Source organism: Carassius gibelio, chromosome A1 (genome assembly GCF_023724105.1).
Source record: "Carassius gibelio isolate Cgi1373 ecotype wild population from Czech Republic chromosome A1, carGib1.2-hapl.c, whole genome shotgun sequence".
NCBI classification, from domain to species: Eukaryota; Metazoa; Chordata; class Actinopteri; order Cypriniformes; family Cyprinidae; genus Carassius; species Carassius gibelio.
This window is the reverse complement of record NC_068371.1, coordinates 9,913,715-9,937,823: the sequence shown is the minus strand read 5'-3', so window position 1 is coordinate 9,937,823 and position 24,109 is coordinate 9,913,715. Positions and strand designations below refer to the sequence as shown.

Here is a 24,109-nt window from a genome sequence, read left to right as displayed (position 1 = left end):
TCAACTCTTTAAAATACTAACACTAAGATACGCAAGTGTAGTTAGAATTCTCAGCGTTCGATTTAATTGCAATGTATAGTATATAAATATTCCAAATACAAGTTCAACTGAGAAAAAAATGCCTTTATGAAATATTGCAATACATATTTAATACAAACATGAAATAATGGAAAAAATAAACACTTTTTTGTATTCAAAAACTTGTGCAGATGTATGTCCTCTCAAATACAAACAAAACAGTTTATATAATGAATTATATGTGGTATATTAACACTTCATCATTTTGAAATAAGCTTATATATATGCAGCTTGTTGGTAAATGAACTTAAAGTCGTTACCACTTTGAGTACTGCTAACATAAGAAACTGAAAATTTTAAGATACTTACACGGTTGAACCATGAAATGAGGCTCTTGAAGTGCAGTTGTTCAGCATATGTAATTTTCAGTTTGGAAACAATCAAGTATTTCAGTCAAGTTTTATCAATGATAATAATAATAATAATAATAATAATAGAAATTTCAGAAGAGATTCATGTCAATTTTATTTTATTTTTTTATCATCCATGAAGGTTATTTGTTAAAAGACGCATTTGTGCCGTTTAGCGAAGCCATTGAAGATTTTTATTTATTTAATTGTTTAATTGTTTATCTAGATTGTTTGATTTCTATTTGAGAGCAAGCTAGCCATCTTAAAATCCACTTTTGCCCCATTTCATGTCTGCTATATTGTGAATATCGTTTTTACAGTATCAGCCAGATTATGTGCACAAATACTGTAAAAACGATATTCACAATATAGCAGACATGAAATGAGGCAAAAGTGGATTTTGCTATATTGTGAATATCGTTTTTACAGTATCAGCCAGATTATGTGCACAAATACCTTCTCCTTCAGTATTCCTTGACATTGAAGAAACAAAACCAGTCTGGCTAAGAGGTAAACTAAGACAGAGATGTCAAAATGTCATTGTGAATGAGAAAGAGTGCAGTATTGTACAGGGCTGAGAAAGAGGGCTGTAGTCACTGAGAGATCTTATAGTGTGCTTGTTCTCCTGTCTTGAAAAAGAGGAATCGCTGTCCTCCTCATATTTCGTCTAGGTAGAGGGTCACATTTGCAGCTTCTCTCTCAGCAGGAAGAGGCACTGATCTTCTCTGATACTTCAAGATCTGATTTGGCGACAAGAAACCGGAGCCGTCCTCCACCCAGACGAATCAAATCCACAGCACTGTGAGAGACAGACAAAGTGGGATTCAAAAGTCAGGGTTAAAGGAACACATTTATATTGGAAAGGATCATGTCTGGGGAAAATGTTAAGTTAAAACTTTGATTGCAAACATTAACTGCTAGCCGATGATGTATATAGAGCAGTGACCTCTGGTAGTCTGCTCCAATGAGACTGGTCCCATTCACTGCCAGGATTCTGTCACCAATGCAAAGTCTCCCATCTGCAGCAGCTGGTCCATCTGGAATCAGTGTCCTGATGTAGATTCCAGGAGAGTTCAGAGGGGTGTGCTATATGTTGCGAGAATGAGAATACAGGGAACTGTTTGTTGCCTTTTTCTTTTAAAACAGAAAATTATGAATCACGGTGAAAGAAAGTTTCATCAAGCTAGTATTTTTTACATCTCACGATATAAATCAGAACTTTGAGTTATTTATTTATTTTCTTCACTACTTTTAGCTTGCATGCAAGCAAATGATCTAACACATAATCAGAATCTATCAGGAAAATAGAAACTGTTCAGCACAGAATTCAAAAGTATTTTATTTTTGCTGTTTTATAATGATAATATTAAAGGCTGAAAATACAAGTTCTGTTCCAAAACCTAAGCTGCCTTGCTGTCTATGAATATAACAGTTTCTCTTAATGTGTCAGTTGTATTGGATGATTTTAAATTAGCCTGTTGCAAAACATTCTGGGATTACCATGGAGGATGTAATACTGCATTTAATTTGGCCTAAATCAGGCTATAAAGCGGCATCATTTTGCTGGTGACGTTTGTGAACACCTTCTTTATGTCTGGTGAGCTACTTAGCAAGTTTACCATATCAGAAAAAAAAACATATTTATGGAGCTAGTTATATATGCTAGTTACGATGCAGCTGTCAAAATAATAGTTTTAATTAGTTTACAACTCATGCAGGATGATAAATGTGTTTTGAGATCATTACATAGTATTGAAAAGGGAACCATGCATAAAAATGGCATTATTAATCAAGAAGCTGCCATTGTAATCATGATTTGTGTGAAAAGCAATACAATTTGATGGTGTTTTATTAAAACTAGTTTTTATTTAATCTGGAAACTGCAGTGTATTGTATTAAGTGTACGTTTTTTCAGAAATTTACAAAAATGTAGGCAGAGGAACATTTTTCCAATGATCCTACAGTATATGGTGTGTATTATCAACATGCTGTCTTGGTTTTGGAACAAATCTATAGTGTTAGGGTTACAGGCATAGAACATTGACCACCAGTGTTAAATGTCAGCAGACCAATACTGCGTAGACTCACAAGTCCATCGATAAGTCCCATTCCCAGGCCGTAAGGTCCTTTATCCAGGTCCACTATAAAGACGGAACAGATATCATCAGAGTTTGGGGCCAGATGAGAGACAGGGACAGGGAAAGGAAAACCACAACCACTCAAAGGGCCTGGAGTGGGGCAACACAAACAAACACACACAGGACTCAGTGCTCATTTGATGCACACACAGACTCCGAAGTCAGGCCAATAAACAAAATCAATATGTTCACAATGTGCGAATGCATCTGCTGCACATGCAAGCAAAGTTATTAAATGATGCAGAAAATAAACACACGGAAAACGGACAGACTTGTACACATAGAAATCTGTGTTTATGAGAAATAAACACATGCATTCACACATAAACTCATTCAAGTGAAATTAAAGAGATGTACACAAATCAGACACGATTACATGTCTGTTACTGAATAATCAGAACTAACATGTGCAGACATTAACAGAGTCATTCCTATTACACAGTACATATTCATATCTTCATTATGACCAAATTTGATAAAAACTATTTTCTTTTGGAAATGAATTTATTTTTATTTAAACTCAATTGTCCTCTCCTTTCTATCATGTTAGTCTTTTGTAATATGCCTTCAAGAAAATACAGCTCCTTAATAATATGCTCCAGGAAATGAAAGTTTTTTGTGAGAAAAACAGCACTTCTATATATACGTGGCACCACTGCTCGGTAAGTATGCTCAACGGCTCGCAACCCTCCCTCCCTCCCCATTATAAGCATGAGTTTATTAAATTGTGTTCAATAAACTCAAGTAAACTTGCCAAAGTGGTTCCTGTCTGAATTATTAGTATTATTATAATGTATTAATGATGGATTTAATGAATTATGTGTTTTTTGTTGTTGTTGTTTTGTCTTGTATTGTTTTACTTACTCCAAAAAATTACATTCAGTTTGATTTAAAAAAAAAGTAAAGTATATGCTTATTCAAAATATTTTTCAAAATTTTATTAAAAATGGTCTTTATTGCCATCCTGTTGTAGGCTCTATTGTTTGATGATGGAAACATTTTTTTAAATAATCCAGTTAAATCAGTAAAGTTCTATCAGATTGGTGTTACTTGATTATGTGGATTATTATTCTGACGGCACCCATTCACTGCACAGGATCTATTGGTGAGAATCTAATGTAATGTAATGATGTCAACTTCTCCAAATCGTTTCCAATGAAGAAACAACCTCATCTAGATCCTGGATGGCCTGAGAGTAAATTTACAGCAAATGAAAATTTTGGGGCTAAATTATTCCTTTAAAGAAAAACATACATTTTTATTTAATCTTAAATACTGAATGACAGGAATGACCCAAAAGACAATATCTAGCAGAAAGAACACACACATCCACGACCCAAAAGGCGTTTTTGACTTGCCTTCAATGCCATTGCTGATGAAGCCATTGATTTTCTTGTGCTCTGGAGTAGAACGCATGCAACCATTGGACTTTGTGTGAGAGGGTGTATGTGTGTGCTCTTGTGAAGCATGCTCAGGGTAGTGGGCATGATTGGACTGTGTGTTGGAGTGTATATACGTGTGCTCCGGACAGAGGGGCGTATTAGTTGGAGTCAGTACACAGGAAGAGTCTGTCCCTTGGGTTTGGTTGGCGTAACGGATGCTGGTCCCATTTCTGTAATGAATGCTGTGTGGAGGCTTGTCTCGCGGTCGTTCCTCAGCTCCCGCTCCTTCTCCTCTTCCTCCAAGACCCACTGAGGAGCCCCTCACCTCACCCTCACCCTCCCCACGCAAAGGAGCTGCTGGATGTGGACTGGAGTGAGGCTGAGGTGTCTCACGCTGGAGAACAGAATCACCATGTTATCATCATTTATTAATACTGTAATCGGATTAAGAATTACTCTCACGTCTAGAATTTAAATCTTAAAGTTCTAATCTACAGTCCTTCAATTAGTTCACAGTTATTAAGAATGACTTGCAAAAGCCAGATGCTGATTAATACCAGAAAAATACAAAGAAGCATAACAGCAGCAGCGTCCTGGAATGATTCCTAAAGGATCATGTGTCACCTGGGCATCCTGACGGTCTGCACAGCCATTAGAAGGATGGGTTTTGGTACGAAGACCCCAAAGGAAGTGACGAACGTAAAGTAGTTGGCGGTATATACTGTCCTCTACACTGTCACTCTCCAGGTCCACCTTGAATCCAGCACTCGGCAGCACAATAGGAGGGTGGTTCTCAAAACTCTCTAGTAGATCAACTATTGAACAGATGCATATGCATAATGTACACTAGAAAGTGCAATGCCTCTGGAAAGAAAATGGAAAGTACTCATTTATATGCCTTTTATGTGTCTACCTGTTCTGTAGATATATGCCTCATCGTCACTGCTGGGTTGCCAGATTGGTACAGGACCGAGCTCAGCCATGAGCTGGTACTGTGTGAGGATTCTATGGAGCTGGACAGGCTTCAGAGACGGGTGCTCTGCACACAAAGCCTTCCAACTCATCTACCAACAAACACACACACAAAATAAAAATCAAGGTTCCAAATTGGAATTCTCACAGCAATGCCATAGAAGAACCAGTTTTGGTTTTTTAAATAACCTTTTAGCGCAAACCAGTGTGAAGAACATTTTAATAATATTAAGAACCACTTAGAAACAAAATTGATATATCTAAATAAACTTAGCTTTAAATGATTTTAGCTAACGGCAATGAAATATATTAATAAATACAACAATATTTATAATATGCATGAACTAATAACTCAAATAAACCAATTTTTTTTACTAAACAATGACACGGACAGATTGAAAATGATCTGAAAGAACCAGATTTCCTATACTTTAATGAAACAGATATACATTTCTCTCCTATGAAAAATACAATTAATAAAATACAGTGAAATGCTATTTTCTGTTTAATATTTTCATTTTGCCTTTGTAAAGTATCATAATAATTGGCATATGCAAAAACACAAATAATCAATGTGTACAGAACACAAAACCTAGTAAAGAACAGCCCAACACACCGAGCTTCACTGCGTTACCTGTGAAAGCTGTTGAGGGGGTGTAGCCAGGATGCTTATAGCGCTACAGAACTTGGCAAAGAATTTCTGGGCGAGATGATTGTGACCTGCTCCTTTAGCCCAGTCCAGCAGCAGTTTCACACTAGCCTGGATCTGCAGGACCCGAGAACGCTGAAACCAGCCACGTGCAGGGCCTACAAACACACAATTACATGTTAATTTGTTAAGCAAAGGATACATATGAGTATACTAAACAAACACTTTTGAAAGTGACATGATATTTGACAAGTATGGTGACCCATACTCAGAATTCGTGCTCTGCATTTAACCCATCCAAAGCGCACACACACACAGAGCAGTGAACACACACACACTGTGAACACACACCCGGAGCAGTGGGCAGCCATTTATGCTCTGGCGCCCGGGGAGCAGTTGGGGGTTCAGTGCCTTGCTCAAGGGCACCTCACTCATGGTATTGCCGCCCAAGACTCAAACCCACAACCTTAGGGTTAGGAGTCAAACTCTCTAACCACTAGGCTATGACTTTCAGAATCATGACATACTGGTAGGTAAATATTAGTTCAGCATGATAAGTGTACTACAGTATAACATGTCACATAGTGTGAGTGTAAGTGGGTGTTTGTGTGTAAGACAAGCTCGGATCTGTTATGACATAAAGAGGATTATGAGTGTCTGAAGAAATAATCTTCACCTGACCATGAATAATGTGAACACACAAAAATGGCATGTGTCTTACTGCCCTTTAAAAAAGGAAACTGGTGATGGTTTTGCAACATGTAACACTGACTGAAACAAAATTATTTAAAATGTAAATATATTCTTGAAATATATAAAATTTAAGCATTATACTACTGTTAAAATGTGTGGGGTTTATTAAGAATTTATTATGTTTACTATGTATACAGTAAACTGATCAAATATGTTTTGTCAGGTACCAAGAAAAAAAGACAATCTGGAATGAAAGAAAGAAAATTTTATTCCCTAAGAACTAATGAGGAAAGTGTATTGGCTCAGCGGTTGTTGTGTCTTAAACACTAGAGGGCAGAATAAATACTTTGCTCCAATTCATCAGTCTCCATTCTGACATAAATTCTATATCCCAATGTTCATACTATCCATCCTAAATAGTATGTGAGATAAAAATAAGTGTGTCCCAACTCCCAAAGCATGTTCTGTTGAAAAGAGTATGCCAGAAGTCCCCTGATGGTCTACTCTTTCAGGTAAATTTTTGAAGTCTGGATCAGTGCACGCTCTTATGGCTAATGTTGCCCACAATCCATTGCGCTTTGGTGAAGGATTCGGTACAAGCACAAAAAAAAAATGTACAAAAACGATCAAATAAAACAAAAACTACATGGTGGATGTGTTTAAAGTCCAAACCTTTATCGATGAGTTGATTGAAGAGTGAGACGTTGGTGAAGAAGAAGAGGTAGGCGAACATTTGACTCTGAATCTCTGAATGAACCTGGTACTGTTGCAGCAGGTCTGATGTAGTCTGAAACACACTCACCACCCTGCGGACTGCCTCTGGCATCACACACACGGCACACACACACACTCCAACTGCCCTCCGGCACTGCTCTGATGAAGGCTCCATCCCAAATGGGTTACAGTCCAACAGGCCAGGCAACACAATGTACAAAGACTGAAATATAAAGAACAGACATTTGTTATGACTTGAATAACCAGTCACCTAGAGACAGACATTATTTTTAGGGCTGTCAATTTAATATATTTAATAAAGTGTGATAAATTCTTTAAAAAAAAAAAACATTAACTTTTTTTTTCTCCAGGATTCTTTGATGAATAGAAAGCTTAAAAGAACAACATATAACAACAAATATAAATATTTTGTAATATTATAAATGACTTTACTGTCACTTATGACCAATTTAATGCATTCTTGCTAAATAATTAAGCATTGGTTTCTTTGTTTCAACAACAACAACAACAACAATAATAATAATAATAATAATAATCTTATTGACCCCAAACTTTTGAGCAGTGAATAAAACAAAAAAATATATATTGATATAATAATATTTAATAAACTGCAGTTCATCTTGGAAATTAACTCCAATATAATTAAGTAAATAATTAACTTGCTAAGATGATAATTCAATTAAAGTGAATAAATTAAAAAACAAAAAATCTATAAAACAAAAAATGTAAACAGAGAAGAGCATGAGGACAGGAGGTGGAGGAGAAGAAGAACTAAATGATATGCAAGCAAACCAGCAGCCACACACACACACACATTAAATAATTGATTACCAGCAGTCCTGGTAACATCTTACAATGGTGGCTCCACACATATAACATAACACTACTCTTTACCTTAGTGATGTAGTAAACACACTGCTGAAAGGTGTACATGATCAGTTCCTCTAGTATGGTCATAGCTTCTTCATTTGCTGATATTGTTGCTGAAAGGAGAGATTCTTTAGATCCCACTGCAATAAGAAACAGAAGAAATATACATAATTAGAAGAAATTCAATATCTCATGTCTTTTATACAGTCTAATCCTTTCTTTTTTTTCTTTGTCAGTATTGGGCCCGAGGGCTGGATTGGTAATCGGACATACCGGCATTTTAGCGATCGGCCGATGCACCTAAGGGGCCGACAGAATAGTTTTTTGTTTTGCCAGAGACCATCACACACAGACAGTGAGCAGCCAGTGGCCCACTGGTTTGTCTCCTGTATTGACAATGTAAATGTGGGGCGGGGCCGAGAGGCGTGGGAACAAGGAGTGAGGCCGGGTGTAGCTCATCTTCAATCACTACACCCGGCCTCACTCCTTGTTCCCACGCCTCTCGGCCCCGCCCCACATACCCCCATCGCCCCTCGCAGGCCGGGGGGTACTCCCGAGACTGCGCTCTACTCCCCCCCCCCCTTCCCTCCGGGGGAGACCGCTCACGGGGACCTGCGGGAACCTGGGGGTAGGACAGACGAGGCAAAAGAAAAGGAGATGGAAGGAGGAGCGACAGGGACGAGAGAGGGGAGAGAGGAAAAAAAAAATCCGGTTCCCAGACGCACTGCTGCTCGGCCCTCCACCGGCTGGGTGATCTCCTCCGCGGTGCCCGGCGGTGGCACTGGACGGCCCTCGGCGGACGGCACGACACTCCTCCGCCGCCCGGTGGACGGCGACGGCTCCTCCGATTTTGGGCAGCGGCAGGAGTCCCCCGTTCCCTGCCCCTCCGGATTCCATCACGGAGGCGGCAGGCTCCGGCCCCCTGGCGAACGGCGCCGACTCCTCCGCTCCCTCACGGACGGCAGCCGCCCCTCCTTGTCGTGGGCGGTCGGCAGCGAGCTCGCCCGTCCCCGGCAACTCGCTCCAGCCCACCGCCTCGAGCGTCCATGGCGGCACATACCTCGCCAGCTCGAGGGCACCGCGGATTCACCACAGCGGCGAGGGATCTTCAGCAGCGCGTCCCTCCTTCTCCCGGGTTTCGGCACCACTGTAACGATTCACAAATCTCCATATTCATCGGGAAGAAGGAGGCGGGAACCAGCGCACAATCAAATCATAATTTTAATATTCAAAATAAATACAAAACGGCGCACCAGCCCCTCACGGACGACTGGTGCGCACAAATCAAAGCCAAACACATAAAATAATGTCCCAGGCCTGGTCCTCTCTCGTCCTTCACGGTCGTCACTCCAGTTTTATATCCTTCCATCTCCTACGTGGGACTCGATACTAGCGGTGGGGCTCAGGTGTAGCTCATCTCCAATCACTACACCTGGCCTCACTCCTCGTTCCCACGCCTCTCGGCCCCGCCCCACAGTAAACATCCAATTACAATGCGCTATAGCGATGCGATGAAGCATTTTGCTCCGTCTTTATAAAGATCGCATCACCCCAAACTCACAGCAGCTTCATCATAAACAGGCTTGCTCTTTGGTAAGTGAAGCGGGCCAAAGAGCCAGGAAGGAGGAGAAGAGAGTAGCTGAATCAGTAAAGTGCTTGATGGCATCTATGTGCACCTGTGTGCACGCGCCATGAGTGTAGAACACTTTTAAATAAAACATAAATTTGTCCTCCGTGATTTTTTGGCCAAGTCAAGTGTGTTCATAGAGGTTTCCATGGGTCAATGCAAATAAAGCTAGATTTAAATAAAAAAGACACAATATTGTCGGGCATGACGTTTTATACTTATCCAATACAATATGTGATCTGAGAGTGATACATAGGCTACTTACAAACACTACCCGTCAAAAAATTTTAAACAGTAAGAAAGATCCAATACAAAGATCCAAAGATCAGCATTTATCTGAAATAAAAAGCTTTGGTAACATTATACATATACCATTAAAAAGCTTGGAGTCAGTATAATTAATTTATTATTTTTTGGGGGAAATTATAGAAATTAATCCTAATTAATTAATAAACCGATCAAAAGTTATGATAAAGACATTATTTTTCACATTTATCTGATGCTTTTATCCAAAGCCACTTAAAGTGCATTCAGGCTATATATTTTTTACCGGTATGTGTGTGTTCCCTGAGAATCGATCCCATGACCTTTTGTGCTGCTAACACAAAGCTCTACCACGGAGCCACAGGAACACTTTTTCAGAAAAATGCTGTTCTTGTGAACTTTCTATCCATCAAAGAAACCTGAAAAAATTATACTCCGCTATTTTCAACATAATAATAATAATAATAATAATAAGAATAATAATAATAATAATAATAATAATAATAATAATAAATTTTTTTAGCAGCAAATCAGAATATTTGAATGATTTCTGAAGGATCATGAGACAGGATTAATGTTTCTAAAAACTCAGCTTTGAAATCACAGGAATAAATTACATTTTAAAATATATTCAAATTGAAAATTATATTGAATAGTAAAAATATTTCACAATAATACTGATTTTGCTGTATTTTGTATCAAATAAATGCAGGTTTGGTGAGCAGAAGAGTATTCTTCAAAAAACATAAAAAACTTATTGTTCAAAAACTGGTGTATATATATATCTCGAAGTAGTGGTGAGCCACATAGACCAAAAAATGCCAGGCCGATTTATTGTCCCAGTCCAGTCCTGTTGGGCCCTATAGACCCAGTTTTCAATCTGTTCTTTACAAGTGCGAGGGTGTTTCATACCTTTATCATCCATGAGCTCAATCGTCTGCATGTACGCAGGAGACTTCTGCTGAATGAAATACAGTATTTCGATGGCATTGGACATCCAGAAGAAAATGAACTGGAGATCAGGTACTAGGTCTGAGATGTTGAGCAGAGAGAGCGAGGCAGGATCTTGACTGTAAAACCACACAAAAACACACATTCACTGGTTTGATTCAGTGGCAATGGCTTCAGAATTAGTGACCGCCTGACCTTCAGCACCACATGACTTTAAAGTGCCACACATTCAAAGTGCACACATGTGAGTATTATAAGATGGAACATGATACTCACTGCTGAGCTTGCTTCTGTGCCAACTCCTTTGTCTTCTCCTGTGAGACACAGACATGGACGGCAATCAATGTCATATGATTTTTAATAGCTTCATGTGAGAGGTATAATACCTTGGTATCGTTTCTTGGTATAAGTTTTCAGACTTTTCCTTCTTGCTCTTTTCTTTGAATGGTTAATAATATTGTGGCTGACAGTTGACCTTCTAAAACTGGATTTTAATAATTCATGAGTTTAAAGACAGTCATTGAATGCTTCAGGATGGTTTCATTGGGACTAGATTAAAGGGACATTCACAGATTACATGATTCAGATAATTATGTGGCGTTTAAATCAACAAAGGAAAATGCATTTGTCAACAAAGACAAAAGAATACATGAGGTGACTGACAGTACTGACAATGTTCCCTCTAAGCTGTGCGCACGCTGCCACACAAAAGAAATAATGTGCCACGCACACGCAAAAATGAGTTGGGAAAGCCATTTGATCACATTTGATTCAAGGCTGTATTTATTTGATCAAAAAATATAGAAAGAAAAAAAAATTAATATTGCGTACTATTAGGCTATTGCAATTTCTAACATTGGTTTCTTATTTTAATATAGCTTCTTTAAAATACAATGTATTCCTGGTGAAGCAAAGCAGAATTTTCAGCATCAATACTCCTGTCTTCAGTGTCACATGATCCCTCAGAAATCATTCTAATATTCTGATTTATTATCAGTGTTGAAACTGTTGTGCTGCTTAATATATATATATATATATTATTGTGCTGCTTTGATTTTTAATAAAAAGTTAAAAAGAACAGCATTTATTAAAAATAAAAATCTTTTCTAACAAAATAAGTCTTTACTATCACAAAAAAAGTGCTGACCCCAAAACTTTTGAGTAAAAAAAAAAAAAAATAATAATAATATATATATATATATATATATATATATATATATATATATATATATATATATATATATATATATCGGGAAAACCTGTACATCATTTAGTTACATCAATGGTCTAATCAGATATAAATAACACATTACAGTTAAAAGTTATATATTTTTGTGTTTCTCTTTTCAGGTGTGGTATAAAGATTGTTTATGCTCAGGCGACCGAAATGTCCACCCAATACAAAGTTTTGCTCAACAAGAAAAAAAATATCGGGAACATTGAGTACTCAGAGCAGAAAATCAATCAGTGGGTCATCTGGGATTTATCAGGTAAAATTTAAATGGATACTAATGTTAAAAATTAAATTAATAATAACAGTATTATTTAATTTAATAATTTAATTACTAGAGTTTGTATAGATTCATTTTAAGTGGGATGATGAATAGAAAAAAAATGGTGCACAATAAAGATGCACAATATATTGCTACAATTTTGGATAATTAAATTATTGTTATCGATTGGTATTAGATATTTATAGTTCTATATTGCATTCCCTCCTTTTAGTAAATTGTGGCTATGTAGAATTGTGGCTATATTGAATTAAATGAAACCAATCAATACAACATTTACTAATTAGTAACATGATTTGCTACAACAAAGAAGAAAAAATGAATAAGTCATGAGAAATAATTCTTAATTCTTGGCCACAATTAAATTAAAACACAGGAACCAGATTTTTTAAATTGTGGCCACAATAAATATATTTTTGTCTGCATGGCAAATGTAATGCGTCATGTCAGAATGATAAATATCCGATACCAACCGATAATATCCAATATGGTACCAAAATATTGTGCATCCCTTCTTTTCAGTGAAGTATTCCTAAAATTAACTTGTTTTTATTTGTCTCTGCACATTAAATTGGAACAGAAGTATTTAAATGTGGAAAAAAAATAACACAAACACATTTAAACTGTTGATCTGAGTACTAACCCATGCTATTGTCTGAATCCTCTTGGCAATTTTCAGCAATAGTTTACCAAAGCTGCCAGGTGGAAATGTATGAGCTGAGTGTTTGATGCATAGACAAAGCAAATACGCTGGTGTCAGCTTGTGGTCATCTCCACTCGGCTCAATAAGTGTCAGCACCCGGTTCACCAGTGCATCCTCGTGAGCCCACTCAAATTCCAGCAGGAGCTTTCGTTTCTGTGCACCTCGCACTGGTGCCTTAGAGCTGCGCCGAGATGCCACTGGTTCATGTAAAGCGGCGCCACACATACGACATGCCTCTCCTTTCTCAGGCACACCAGCTGACTCACTATCGCATATTCGTGCCAGCGCTCGGAGTCGAGTGAGAGTTTGGGCAGGAAGTGGTTTCGCACTTAGTGGATCTTTGTATAGGAAGATGTAATGAGCACCAAAGGACAGCAAATCCCCATGACGTAGTGGAGTGGGCCGCTCAATACGCGTGAAGTTAACCAGTACACTGCCATGGGCGACAGGCTCCAAAAGTAACCGCTGGTCTGAGGAAGAGCGCCGTTGCGATGCACGACGTATTCGGCAGTGAAGTGGAAGCACATCCGGAGACGACAGGCAGATATTTGGCCGTGCTGATGCTGTTTCCTGACCAACTGTGTGTTGCTCTCGATTCAAAAGGTAAACAAGACAATCCTGTCAAATAAAAGCAAAGCAAATACACAAACTGAAAAACACACACACACTAGAAATACAATATATCAGAAAAAAACTTAAAATAATCAGATTAAAAACAATTTAAAAACGAATTCCTACTTGACACATCAAATCAAAATTTACCAATGTATTTATTATTTTATGATGTTTTATATATTATATGACATAGTATATATGCACTCAAAAGTTTGTAATGGGGCCTTTTTCTTTTTCTTTTTTACTCTTTATGCTCACTGAGGCTGCATTTATTTGATCAAAAATACAGTAAAAGCTGTAATATTGTAAAAACAGAATTACAATATAAAATAACTGTTTTCTATTTTATTATATTTTAAAATGTATATTTTAAATGTATTAAAATGTATATTTATTTTGATTTTTGCCTATACCTGTTGGTTGTACCCTTGAAGGAGCAGCAAGTGTGGTGATTGGTAGAGTGAATGTTTAACTCCTCCCCCATCACGTTCTTTACGGGTCTCTGCATCTCGTGCGGAGCGTGCTCTGATTGGCCCTGGGAGGGTGGAGTAGTACCGTTTAGGTTCCTCACCAGGCAGATCCAAGTTAAGGCTGGTTTCACTGAGGCTGCGGCAAAATGAGGAGCCGTGCTGGAGTGTCATTGTACCTTTAGCACGGTTTCTTTGCAACTTCCTCGCTTGAGCATTGATATCTGTTGGGGAGAGAAATCCACTTAGGTAATTGTGACTTATTGTCATCAGCCACATTCTAACCTTAAAGTGTTTAATTGAACAGACAAGTTTAGCAAAAGAAAAATGACTTAAAATTGATTGTTATATACATACATGTATATACAGTATATATAAAAACAGAACTGGAAATATCATAAAATACATTTAACCTTCATTTGTGCTGTCTCTTAATAAGGTTCCAGTGATCTTAAATCATGATAGTACAGCAAAAAATAAAACATGCAAGTATAGTTGAAGCATCAGAGGACAACAATGCACAAAAAGAAGGGTATATGGAGGTGAAATGCAAATCATAATAGAGATTAACATTTCAGTAACCTAAAGCAACCTCATTTTGAACAAAGCTATTGCATGACATGGAATATTGTGCATTAAGTCATATTGACTTTTTTTCTGATAGTTTTGGTGATTTTTAGTAATATCTGAGCTTGCCATTCAATGTTAAATTAAATAACATTTAGAAGATGCTATTATCCAAAGTGACTTACAGTGCATTCAGAAAAAAAGTATATATTTTTGGATGAACTTGATCTTTCATATGACCTTGACAAATAAAAAAATAAATAAAAAATACACTACATTCTTTAGTCCCCAACTAAATTCTGTGTATTTATTACATTTATGCATTTAGAAAATGAAGACTGAACTAATAGCTGGGAAAAATCAGCTTTTCCATCACAGGAATGCATTTTAAAAATATATTCCAATAGCAAACAGTTCTTTCAAATTGTAATAACATTTCACAACATTATTGTTTTTTACTGCATTATTGATCAAATAAATTCAGCCTCTTCTTTAAAAAAAAGTATATATATCAATGTACACATCTGCATTCAAGGGGAATTCAAGAAGGAGAGGAGAGCAGCAATGCAATCAAATACATACATTAGAGGCGTGATAAAGTCAGGCTAATACTCTTACCTTATAGGGACATGCAATGATGGATAATGACTAATAATTGTAAAAGGGGAAGTAAATGGTGGTATAATGCTGGGTATAGGAAGTCAACACTTGACTGGTGCATGGAGCAATACAGTAAATAATGGGTTTGCAAAGTAATGGTATTGTATATGGGGGTGAGGCTGGTGGTTGACACCATATCTGAGGACAGTCCCCACCTTTTACAATAGTTGTACAGGGCTGTATCAAACGCCAGCCCCGGGGGGAGCTCCGATGGCATCTACCATGCCCGCTTCTACTCAAGGTTGAAGATAACACAGGGGAGTTTGTGTGGGTCCCTGGGCATGGGCAAACACCACAGCAAATATAATTAAGAAACAAAACCATGAATATACACACATAATTCTATTCATTCACTCAAGTAAGCAAATTATGCCATCACGTCTATATTTTCTTGTGATGCATAGCCACATAGATGATGATTCTTTGCTCATATTTAACACCATCTATACTCTTAAAATTAAAGGTTCTTTGTTGGCATTTATAATACAGAGAAGAACCTTTAAACAACCATGGAACGCTACCAGTGCACAAAAGCTTCTTCGTTGTGGAAAAAGTTTCTTTAAAGAAATGTTCTTCAAAATGTTTTTCACACTAGAATAAAAAAGGTTCTTTTATGGGTCTTCATGCAGACATAACTGCTAATCCAAGCCTGTTATAAAACGTGCATGTGTTGGTAAATACCTCAACGCTATCCATGAAGCCCCCAGTAGCATCTGTTACTGAGTAATGTGTGTGTGTGTGTGTGTGTGCAGATGGTGGTGGTGACTTGCAAATGTAATCCCCCAACCCTTCTTCATCTTTACGCATCTGTGACCTTCATAAACCCTTGATCTAAATTCTTCCACCTTCTTAGCCATTACTGCCCTTTTGATTGACTGTGAAAATCACTAGACACAATCATTTATGCGAATAGTCCCAGTGTGAAGACCAATAGTGTCTCTTCCCAGGAAGAAACAGCAGGACACTAAGCCAAGTTTAAGAAGACCGCTTTAAACAAGCTTAAGGACTAAGATCCCCCAATAAGCCTGTGACATTTTCATTAATTAAAATGCAGACAACAACTACAACAAATGTCCATATCCAACATGCACCCCTTGAGAGATTATGCACTGAATAAAACAGTAGCAATCTTACGATAATTGAATAAGATTCCCAAGATTCTATGATGCATTAATTGAGCAGATGATTTTTCCAACAAGATTAACTTGAGCTTCTTGTTACACAAACTTGAATTAGACCTAACCAGGTATAGAGTTTAGCCACGAAGATACACATATACATAGGCCTTAAAGGGCTAATTCATTTTTGAAGAGAGGGGTTTTTAATAAAAGTTCAGTGTCTATGCAGTAAATAGGCACTTTTTAAAACTAATCCTATATCACCAGTAAAAACAGAGAAACAGGCTGTGGTGAATGAAGATAGTTAAACTTCAACTCCCATAATGCACTTAATAATAATAAGAATATTAAATTCCAATTGAGGACATATCCAAAGTAAGGTTTTGTCAAATTTAGAACACTTCTGGGGACAAATTTGTGCTGAAGTCCAACTACAAGAAACCAACACACACATGCATTCAACCAGGAAGAAAAGCAGTTCAACCTGAGGATAAATTAATGTGCCTGCTAATATTGATTTAACTGTGTTTTGGCTCAATGGCCACCCTGTTGAATTTGTAATTTAGTACAACAGCATCCAGGCACAAACAGAAAGATAGAAAGAAATAGAGAGGGGGGGGGGGGTTGCAGTGTTATGACTAGTCTGCAATAAAAGAGAACAAGTAATACAGTGAAACTGAGACCTCAATCCAATCATGCATTTGTCTCTGGCACCTGCTCTGACATCTGTGTGTCAGCATTAGTGAACCTGAGGTGCCCTGAATGTCAAAAAACTATTAAGATGTAGTGGCAGTTATCATAGCATCTATGCTGTGGTGTTGATAGTAGTGATACTTTCAACACAACTTTTAATGACGTGAAAGCAGATTTTAAGCTTCTGTTTTGCTAATGTAATCAACCGAATGTTATAAAACCTTATTCTAATTCAAAACATGAAGTATTACTTCATTTTTATTTAAATCTTAATAATGTGATCTGTCTGGGAGCTAAAAAAAATATCTTAATACTGATCACAACAGTTATGGTTATACTGCATCATTCCAACAACTTTGGAACCTAATACTTGAAAATAATTATTAGAATGACACTCAGGTGTCAAATCCAACAAACCCCAATCTAAGCAAGAAGCGTCTACTGACGTCATTTAAAAATATGATGGTGACTAAAGAGCATCTTAAAACATTAGCGTAATTTATAGAGATGCCTTTCTTTCTTTCTTTTTCTTTTGGATTTGTGTAGGCAGTTTTTACTACAAATGCAGGCATTTTGAGTTAATTTATGATCATAATTGGCGCAAAAACGCTAAATATGCTTGGAACCATCTTGTACTGTACATGTAATCATGGTGTGTGTAATTAACTGGAAAGTATTATGGGGTGCAGCAAAATATCCAATAATATTGAACTATTGGACGGTAATGTTTTCTCTTGGTTCTAAATAAATGCGACTTATAGTCAAGTGCGACTTATATATGTTTTTTTCCTCATCATGACATATTTTTGGACTGATGCGACTTACACTCAGGTGCGACTTATAGTCCGAAAAATACGGTAATCCATCTGCAGTGCATATGCAGTTTGAGTGCGTTACGTATGTTGTGCAGAAGCAGCACGGAATCATTGTGCTTTCACACAGGACATGTTTGCAGTCCGCTACTGATCTGCGGCTGTTTAAGCCACAAAACACAACATTTGTCCATTACTTTGATATCAAATCATGTAAAAAAAAAAAAAAAAAAAAAAAAAACTATTCAAAAAGCTTTTTCAGCATTGTGATACTGTTTCATCACAGTACAGTTACAATCTTTCATATACATATTTAAATTCAAATATAAACAACGTATTACTCATGTATTTGACTGCTAGGTTTTTATGATAAGTTGCTGAAACAAGCTGCAACACTTTTTAACACAAAATTAGCCTATTTTTCTTGTTAGGATATCACAAACATTTAAAATTAAAACTCACCCCTGACAGGAACAGTCGACTCTCGTGCCTTTTGTATTTAAATCTTTATTACACGCAATCCAATGGGTCTTAAATAACTTTGCTATAATGTTGCCTTGTTTCTCTAAAGTTGTTCTTTTTCTTGTTTTAAATCTAGCCAAAACCCATGTGTTGCGTGTGAAACACAGTAGGCTTTAATTAGTATACATTTATTGTGAAATGACTGCATTTCCGTGTCAATCCTTGTTCATTTTTACCGCGAACAATGCACTATCACTTTAATTCAGCGCGTGCAGCACAGCAAAAATAGACTCGGTACATAAACGATAGCTGCACTGCTCCAGACTCACTGCTCCTGGAACGCATTGAAGGATCGCAACCGCGTGCAGTGTGAACGCTGGAGTCCGTTAACATGGGTGCGTAAAAAAATACGCAACGTATACGCACTGCAGACGGAGTATGTGTGAAACGGGCGTTAATGCTGACACCTGTCGTATGAGAAGACGCAGCGCTCGCAGCAACTCAGAGGAGAGCCGTGTTCATCAGAGAAAGTTAACATTATTTTACTAGTCATAGAATGGGAAACGTTATATATTAACCTGTTAACACCGGTTTTCTGTGTTCATATATTTAAGTAAAGGGTGATTATTTTAATAAGTACCGCATTTTCTTTACTCGTCTTATTTTTGTATTTGCAATCAGTACGGCCTGTGTAGTAACACTATTTCTTTGTTTAAATCTACATTTATATACATTAAACAAATTAAAAAATAATCTGACAATTTGTCTATTGTAATATACTGTAATGTTTTTCATTCAGATGTCTCTAGAAAGTTTAATACTAAAAAAAAATTACAGGGGGAAAAAATTACATAATGGACAATGTGTTTTAACTCCTTTTTTTCCCTTGCTATATTGGATTTCCCTGTTTCACTTAATTTGGAAATACAATCACACATCAAGAACGTCCTCTGCTGAGCATGTTTCTCAATGAATGTATTTGTGCATTACCTGCAGTGACTGTGTCCTTCTCTTTTGCTGCCAGTTCCTCAACCTCGGCTCTTCTTCTGAGCTCAAAACGGCGTGAATAACCCTCCTTTGGCTTCCAGAGTTCCTGCAAGAGGAGGGGTTTCTCGTTGTTCCCTAGTGCTCGAAGGCACTCAGTCCGCCACCGTCGATCTGGGCCCTCAAACCGTCCAATCACGTCACATAACACATAGCTACAGGCTGAGACCTTGTTTAGAGAATAGCGATCCAGCGCCTCTTTGATCAGCTCTTGGGCACTGGAACGAGGTGTGGCAAGAACGCTTTTGTAGTTAGCGCCAGCACTGATTTCATCACCAAATATCTTCAGCACACCTGGTGCAGATGATTGGGTGGAAAGCTCAGCTGGATCATCCCGTACCTGCTCAGGTTGGTCGGTAACAGAACGACGATCCCGATAACTCAGTGTCCGATAGAGAACCTGTGTAAAAGTGCGACTCTGACGCTTCAGACGGTTCTTGGATGGCAGAGACATGCTGGCAGATGAGGAACCGTAGAACATGGTGCCGGAACTTGCATTGGTTAAAAAACTCCTAGAACAGAGAAAACAACAAATTGTAACAACTGGACACAAAGAACTGAGTTCTAAACCTAATTTAAAAATATATATAAGAAATATTTATTTTAATATATAAATACTCAGAAATTATGTATATAATATTATTTATTAAATATTAATATATTTCAAATATAAAATAATATATAAAATAGCCTATTTTAATATATGAAGAAAACTGCAATAAAGTACAGTATCATGTAATTTCAACACTATAACCTTGCAGTGAGGGGAACCTGGCAGTACTGTACAACCAGAGATAAAGATGAATTTAATATACACACAGCAAGAGTCAGAAAGACAGACAGAAATATACAGGATGGGCAAGGCTGAATTTTTGTGTAAAGCAAACAGGGATGTTGCCAAGCATAATGATGGAAAATACAGCTTGATGGAAACTATGAGGAATAGTTCTGGCCAGCTATAATACAATCATTCACAATATTCAATAATCCACTAAAGAACAATAGCATTTACATTACATTAGAAAAAGTAAAACAGCTCATTGCATGATTATTAGAGACAGACAGATGGATGGATGGATGGATGGATGGATGGATAGATAGATAGATAGATAGATAGATAGATAGATAGATAGATAGATAGATAGATAGATAGACTGCAGATATGAGTGTCTCCAATGCTGCAGACATGAGAAACACCTTCTAACACACACACACACACACACACACACACTGACAGAGAGAGAGAGAGAGAGAGAGAGAGAGAGAGAGAGACTGCATCAGCTAAAATCTTCACTTCTCGGCAGTCTGAGCGAAGACCATCTGCTCGTGCGTGAAAACACTTCACCTAACGCTCGGGAAGCCTATTCACAAACTGCACGTTGACATGCTGCCTCTTATTTAAATAATCCTCTGTCCACAGGTACTGCACAGGCTACATCTGAAGAATTAATGTGTTCCCTTTTTGCATTCTCCTGTTATGCACACAATGATTTAAACAAACCGTTTTATGATTCTTAAAGGTACAGGACATTAAATGTGAATGGATAATTTAACATTCATCCACATGGTGTACTATAGCCTACTGTAGCTAATGTAACTGCGCGTGCATAAGATCGGTTAGTTTTTAAAAGACGTACGTTAGACTACGAAAAAAAAGTTTCATTTTTTGTTCTTGAAAATATAGAAAAACATCAAACTCAAGGTTGCAGACTATTTCTTACCTGTCAAGCTCGTTCTATTCGCCGTTTGCGGAAGAAACTCTCATTGGAAGGCATTACATTTTGAAGTAGCGCGTCAGGCTACTGCGGGTCTCCACTAGCAACGGCGCGAGCCAACAAAGGCACCTGCTCGCGAGTCCTAATCCGCTTGTGCGTCTTAACGGGGCTCCGCCAGCCAGTCTCAGAGCTCTGATCCTTCACAAGCCGCTCGCTTGACTCCTATTATTGACATTTGCCAGCATTTCGTCTTGTTCGTGTTAAATTAGCTCTCCGGGCCGGTGGGATACAGTTTAGGTCCGCCCAGTCACTGTCATGGAATGCGACAATGTCTACCTGTACAGTAATACTGAGGTGTCAAACATGTATCCGTAAAGAGAAATATGTTTTTAGTATGTTCGGAATGATTTACCTGCTGGTTTTGTGTTTCGCCGCTATTCTTGGGCAGTCGTTGGAGCTGTTTATCCCTTTCCCCCTTCTACACTATAGTCTGCATGCTTCGGCGTCTGCATTCCCTGAGCCGACTGCAGACGGAAAAAGCCGAACCGAGAACTTCAAGCTCTCGGGTATTGTGACACTTGCAATCAATGCAATGTAATAGATTTTTAGGTATAAACCATACCGGTATGGGACAAACATGCAGTTTGTTGAACCGGCCGTAATGTTTGTCAACTTTGATGTCGATCAAGAAAAATCTGGAAAACGTGTCGTGAATTTAGATACGACAGTAGGTAAGCTACAACACACTACACGAAAGTACTGCGCATCTTCCCGTCAAAGCCTCGTTTTCATTCGCGAGAATAACACTTTTGTGACTACCGGCCAACTATTAACTATTTTAAAATAAACGTGTTTTAAATACAAGCCTACTACTGGCCAAAATTAATTCTGTGTTGATGTGACCAACATGCTCTTGAGGGGCCCTTGTGAAAAAGAAGTGCGCTTAATTGTATATAATGTAGGCCTAGGCTACACTTGTAGTGCACTCCGAATCTTAAAAGTAGGCTATATATTTAAAAATCTACTTGCATACAATATTACTGAAACAAAAAAGGCCACATAATTGAAGAGAGTGCACAAACTTAAGTACTCTTTAAAAAGTGCAGTTTATTATAATGTTATATTTTTTGTGTTACCTTTTAAATCATTGCTTTAATGATATTTATTTTGTGTGTGTGTTTTAAAGAAGTACACTTATTCTGATGTGTTCACTAACATACTAAAGCTAGTTTTATTTAATATTATAATATTATTTAATACTAATAAAACTGCAACTTCTACAAATCTATAATTACAAATATATTTAAATACATAACATACAAGTTTCATTAATGATGGTATATATTTCCGTATATACATTTGGAAGTACATTTTACCATACTTAAAAAAATAAAATAATTGTGAGATAACAGAATTCTGAAATTACATGTAAAGATGTAAATGGGTCAAAACAGCACTCTTAAGTGCAATTAATTGCATAGGCTAATATGAATGCAAACTACAATTTATTTAGTTTTTTTTTTAAGCATATTATTATAAAATTTACTTCTTTACACAAAGGGGCTATTTCACTAAAGAGGGTCAACCACTAAAAATACTAAACCAGATGATGAAAAGTCATTCCAAAATTTGGGAGCACTGTACCATTTGGTGTCACTGTGTGCAAATGCGTAGCATGTTTGGTTCTAGTGAGCTATATTCAGATTGTTATGATTCATAGTTATCTATTTGCTTTTTCTGAAAAGAATAAATAAAAATATATATATTGTTTGTTTAATATAAACTGCAGTTGAAATAATAAAATACTTGTTTGTTTAATATAAACTGCAGTTAAAATAATGTAGGCTAAGTAAGAAGTCAAAACGGTTTTACACTGACAAATACAATGGTTAAAGAATGGATGTTATGCAAATGTTCTTAAGGGATAGCCATTTAAAGTAATTTGGGCACTTTGCTGAAAATGTCTTTTAAGAACAAGGCAGATCTCTATTAATAATTTAGTCCAGTGGAATAACTAATAGATATGTAGTTTCCTGAGGGTGTAAAGTGGGTCCCTCTACTGGGACATTCAGCAGATCAGAATGAAGCACTCCTTCAAATCCCAGCACATTTTAGCTCACTGAAGACATTGCATGAAACATTAGTGTTTTAATCTGTAGGCTGTGGGTAGAATGGACTGAATAATCATTTATTCAAATGCTGCATTTTGTCAAAACGTTGCCATTCTTTCAAAGCCTGCACTAAAAATACAGAAAATGATCACAAGGCTGTAACAAAGAAATAAAACCAGACAACAATTGCGACATCTGGTGACTGGGTGGTGGAACTGCTGGATGAGAAATTGTATACAATGATATAATACAGATGTTTGATAATGTTGTACATTTAATTTGTACTGAACTTTGAAATGATCGAACAACATTATTTAGTTGAAGGCATATGAAATGATATTTACATCAAATGTTAACGTCATTGCATCAAATGATTACGTCATTAACTGAATTTTACTGTACATTTCTGCCTTATAAGCAGAGGTGGAAAGAGTACAAAAATATTCTACTCAAGTAAAAGTACCATTACATGAATGTAATTTTACTTAAGTACAAGTAAAAGTACCAGTCTAAAAATCTACTCAAGTAAAAGTAAAAAGTAGCTTGTTTAAAATTTACTCAGAGTAAAAATTACTTTTTACATTTTAACAGTGATGGGGAGGCAAAAATGGGACCAAGGGTGTCAGACTCAGTTCCTGGAGGGCCACAGTCCTGCACAGTTTAGATATAACCCTAATTAAACAAACCTGATCCAGCTAATTTAATCATTTAGGCTTATTTGAAAACTACATGATATGTGTGCTGGAGCAGGGTTAGAACTAAACTCTGCAGGGCTATATGGCCCTCAAGGAACTGAGTTTGACACCCCTGGCACAGGCCTATTAATCTCAAACTAGTTGTTTTTAATTAAAGAAATCAGTTATTTAGAATAATAAGACATTTGGGCTGTTACCAGGCAAATCAGTATCAACAAACTCATCTT

General features: G+C 37.2%; 1 protein-coding gene across 2 annotated transcripts; it reads right to left on the bottom strand.

Moving 5' to 3' along the window:
- Positions 1-41: 41 nt before the first annotated feature.
- LOC127988127 (ras-associating and dilute domain-containing protein-like) lies at positions 42-21,600 on the bottom strand. Of its 2 annotated transcripts, XM_052590731.1 has the most exons (16): positions 21,489-21,596; positions 21,083-21,412; positions 19,308-19,873; positions 13,952-14,229; positions 12,864-13,541; positions 10,986-11,023; positions 10,671-10,828; positions 7,892-8,007; positions 6,935-7,199; positions 5,555-5,727; positions 4,862-5,012; positions 4,573-4,763; positions 3,925-4,342; positions 2,517-2,656; positions 1,375-1,514; positions 42-1,227 (listed from the first exon to the last, which is right to left on the bottom strand). In XM_052590731.1, the coding sequence occupies exons 3-16, from the start codon at positions 19,840-19,842 to the stop codon at positions 1,128-1,130; spliced, it is 3,381 nt and encodes a 1,126-aa protein (XP_052446691.1). In that variant the 5' UTR covers positions 19,843-19,873; positions 21,083-21,412; positions 21,489-21,596; the 3' UTR covers positions 42-1,127. The 2 variants fall into 2 exon arrangements, with proteins under 2 accessions (XP_052446691.1, XP_052446766.1); XM_052590806.1 differs by lacking the exon at positions 21,083-21,412 and having other exon boundaries at positions 21,489-21,600.
- Between the last annotated feature and the right edge of the window lie 2,509 nt (positions 21,601-24,109).

What these genes read in the sequence shown, in the direction of transcription:
- LOC127988127 (XM_052590806.1), bottom strand. Translation starts at nt 19,842, where the DNA reads ATGTTCTACGGTTCCTCATCTGCCAGCATGTCTCTGCCATCCAAGAAC. An exon ending in GCACAGAAGCAAGCTCAGCA is followed by an intron (nt 10,829 to 10,985) that starts GTGAGTATCATG and finishes GTGGTTTTACAG; the next exon opens with TCAAGATCCTGCCTCGCTCT. An exon ending in CATCAGCAATGGCATTGAAG is followed by an intron (nt 2,657 to 3,924) that starts GCAAGTCAAAAA and finishes GCCCCACTCCAG; the next exon opens with GCCCTTTGAGTGGTTGTGGT.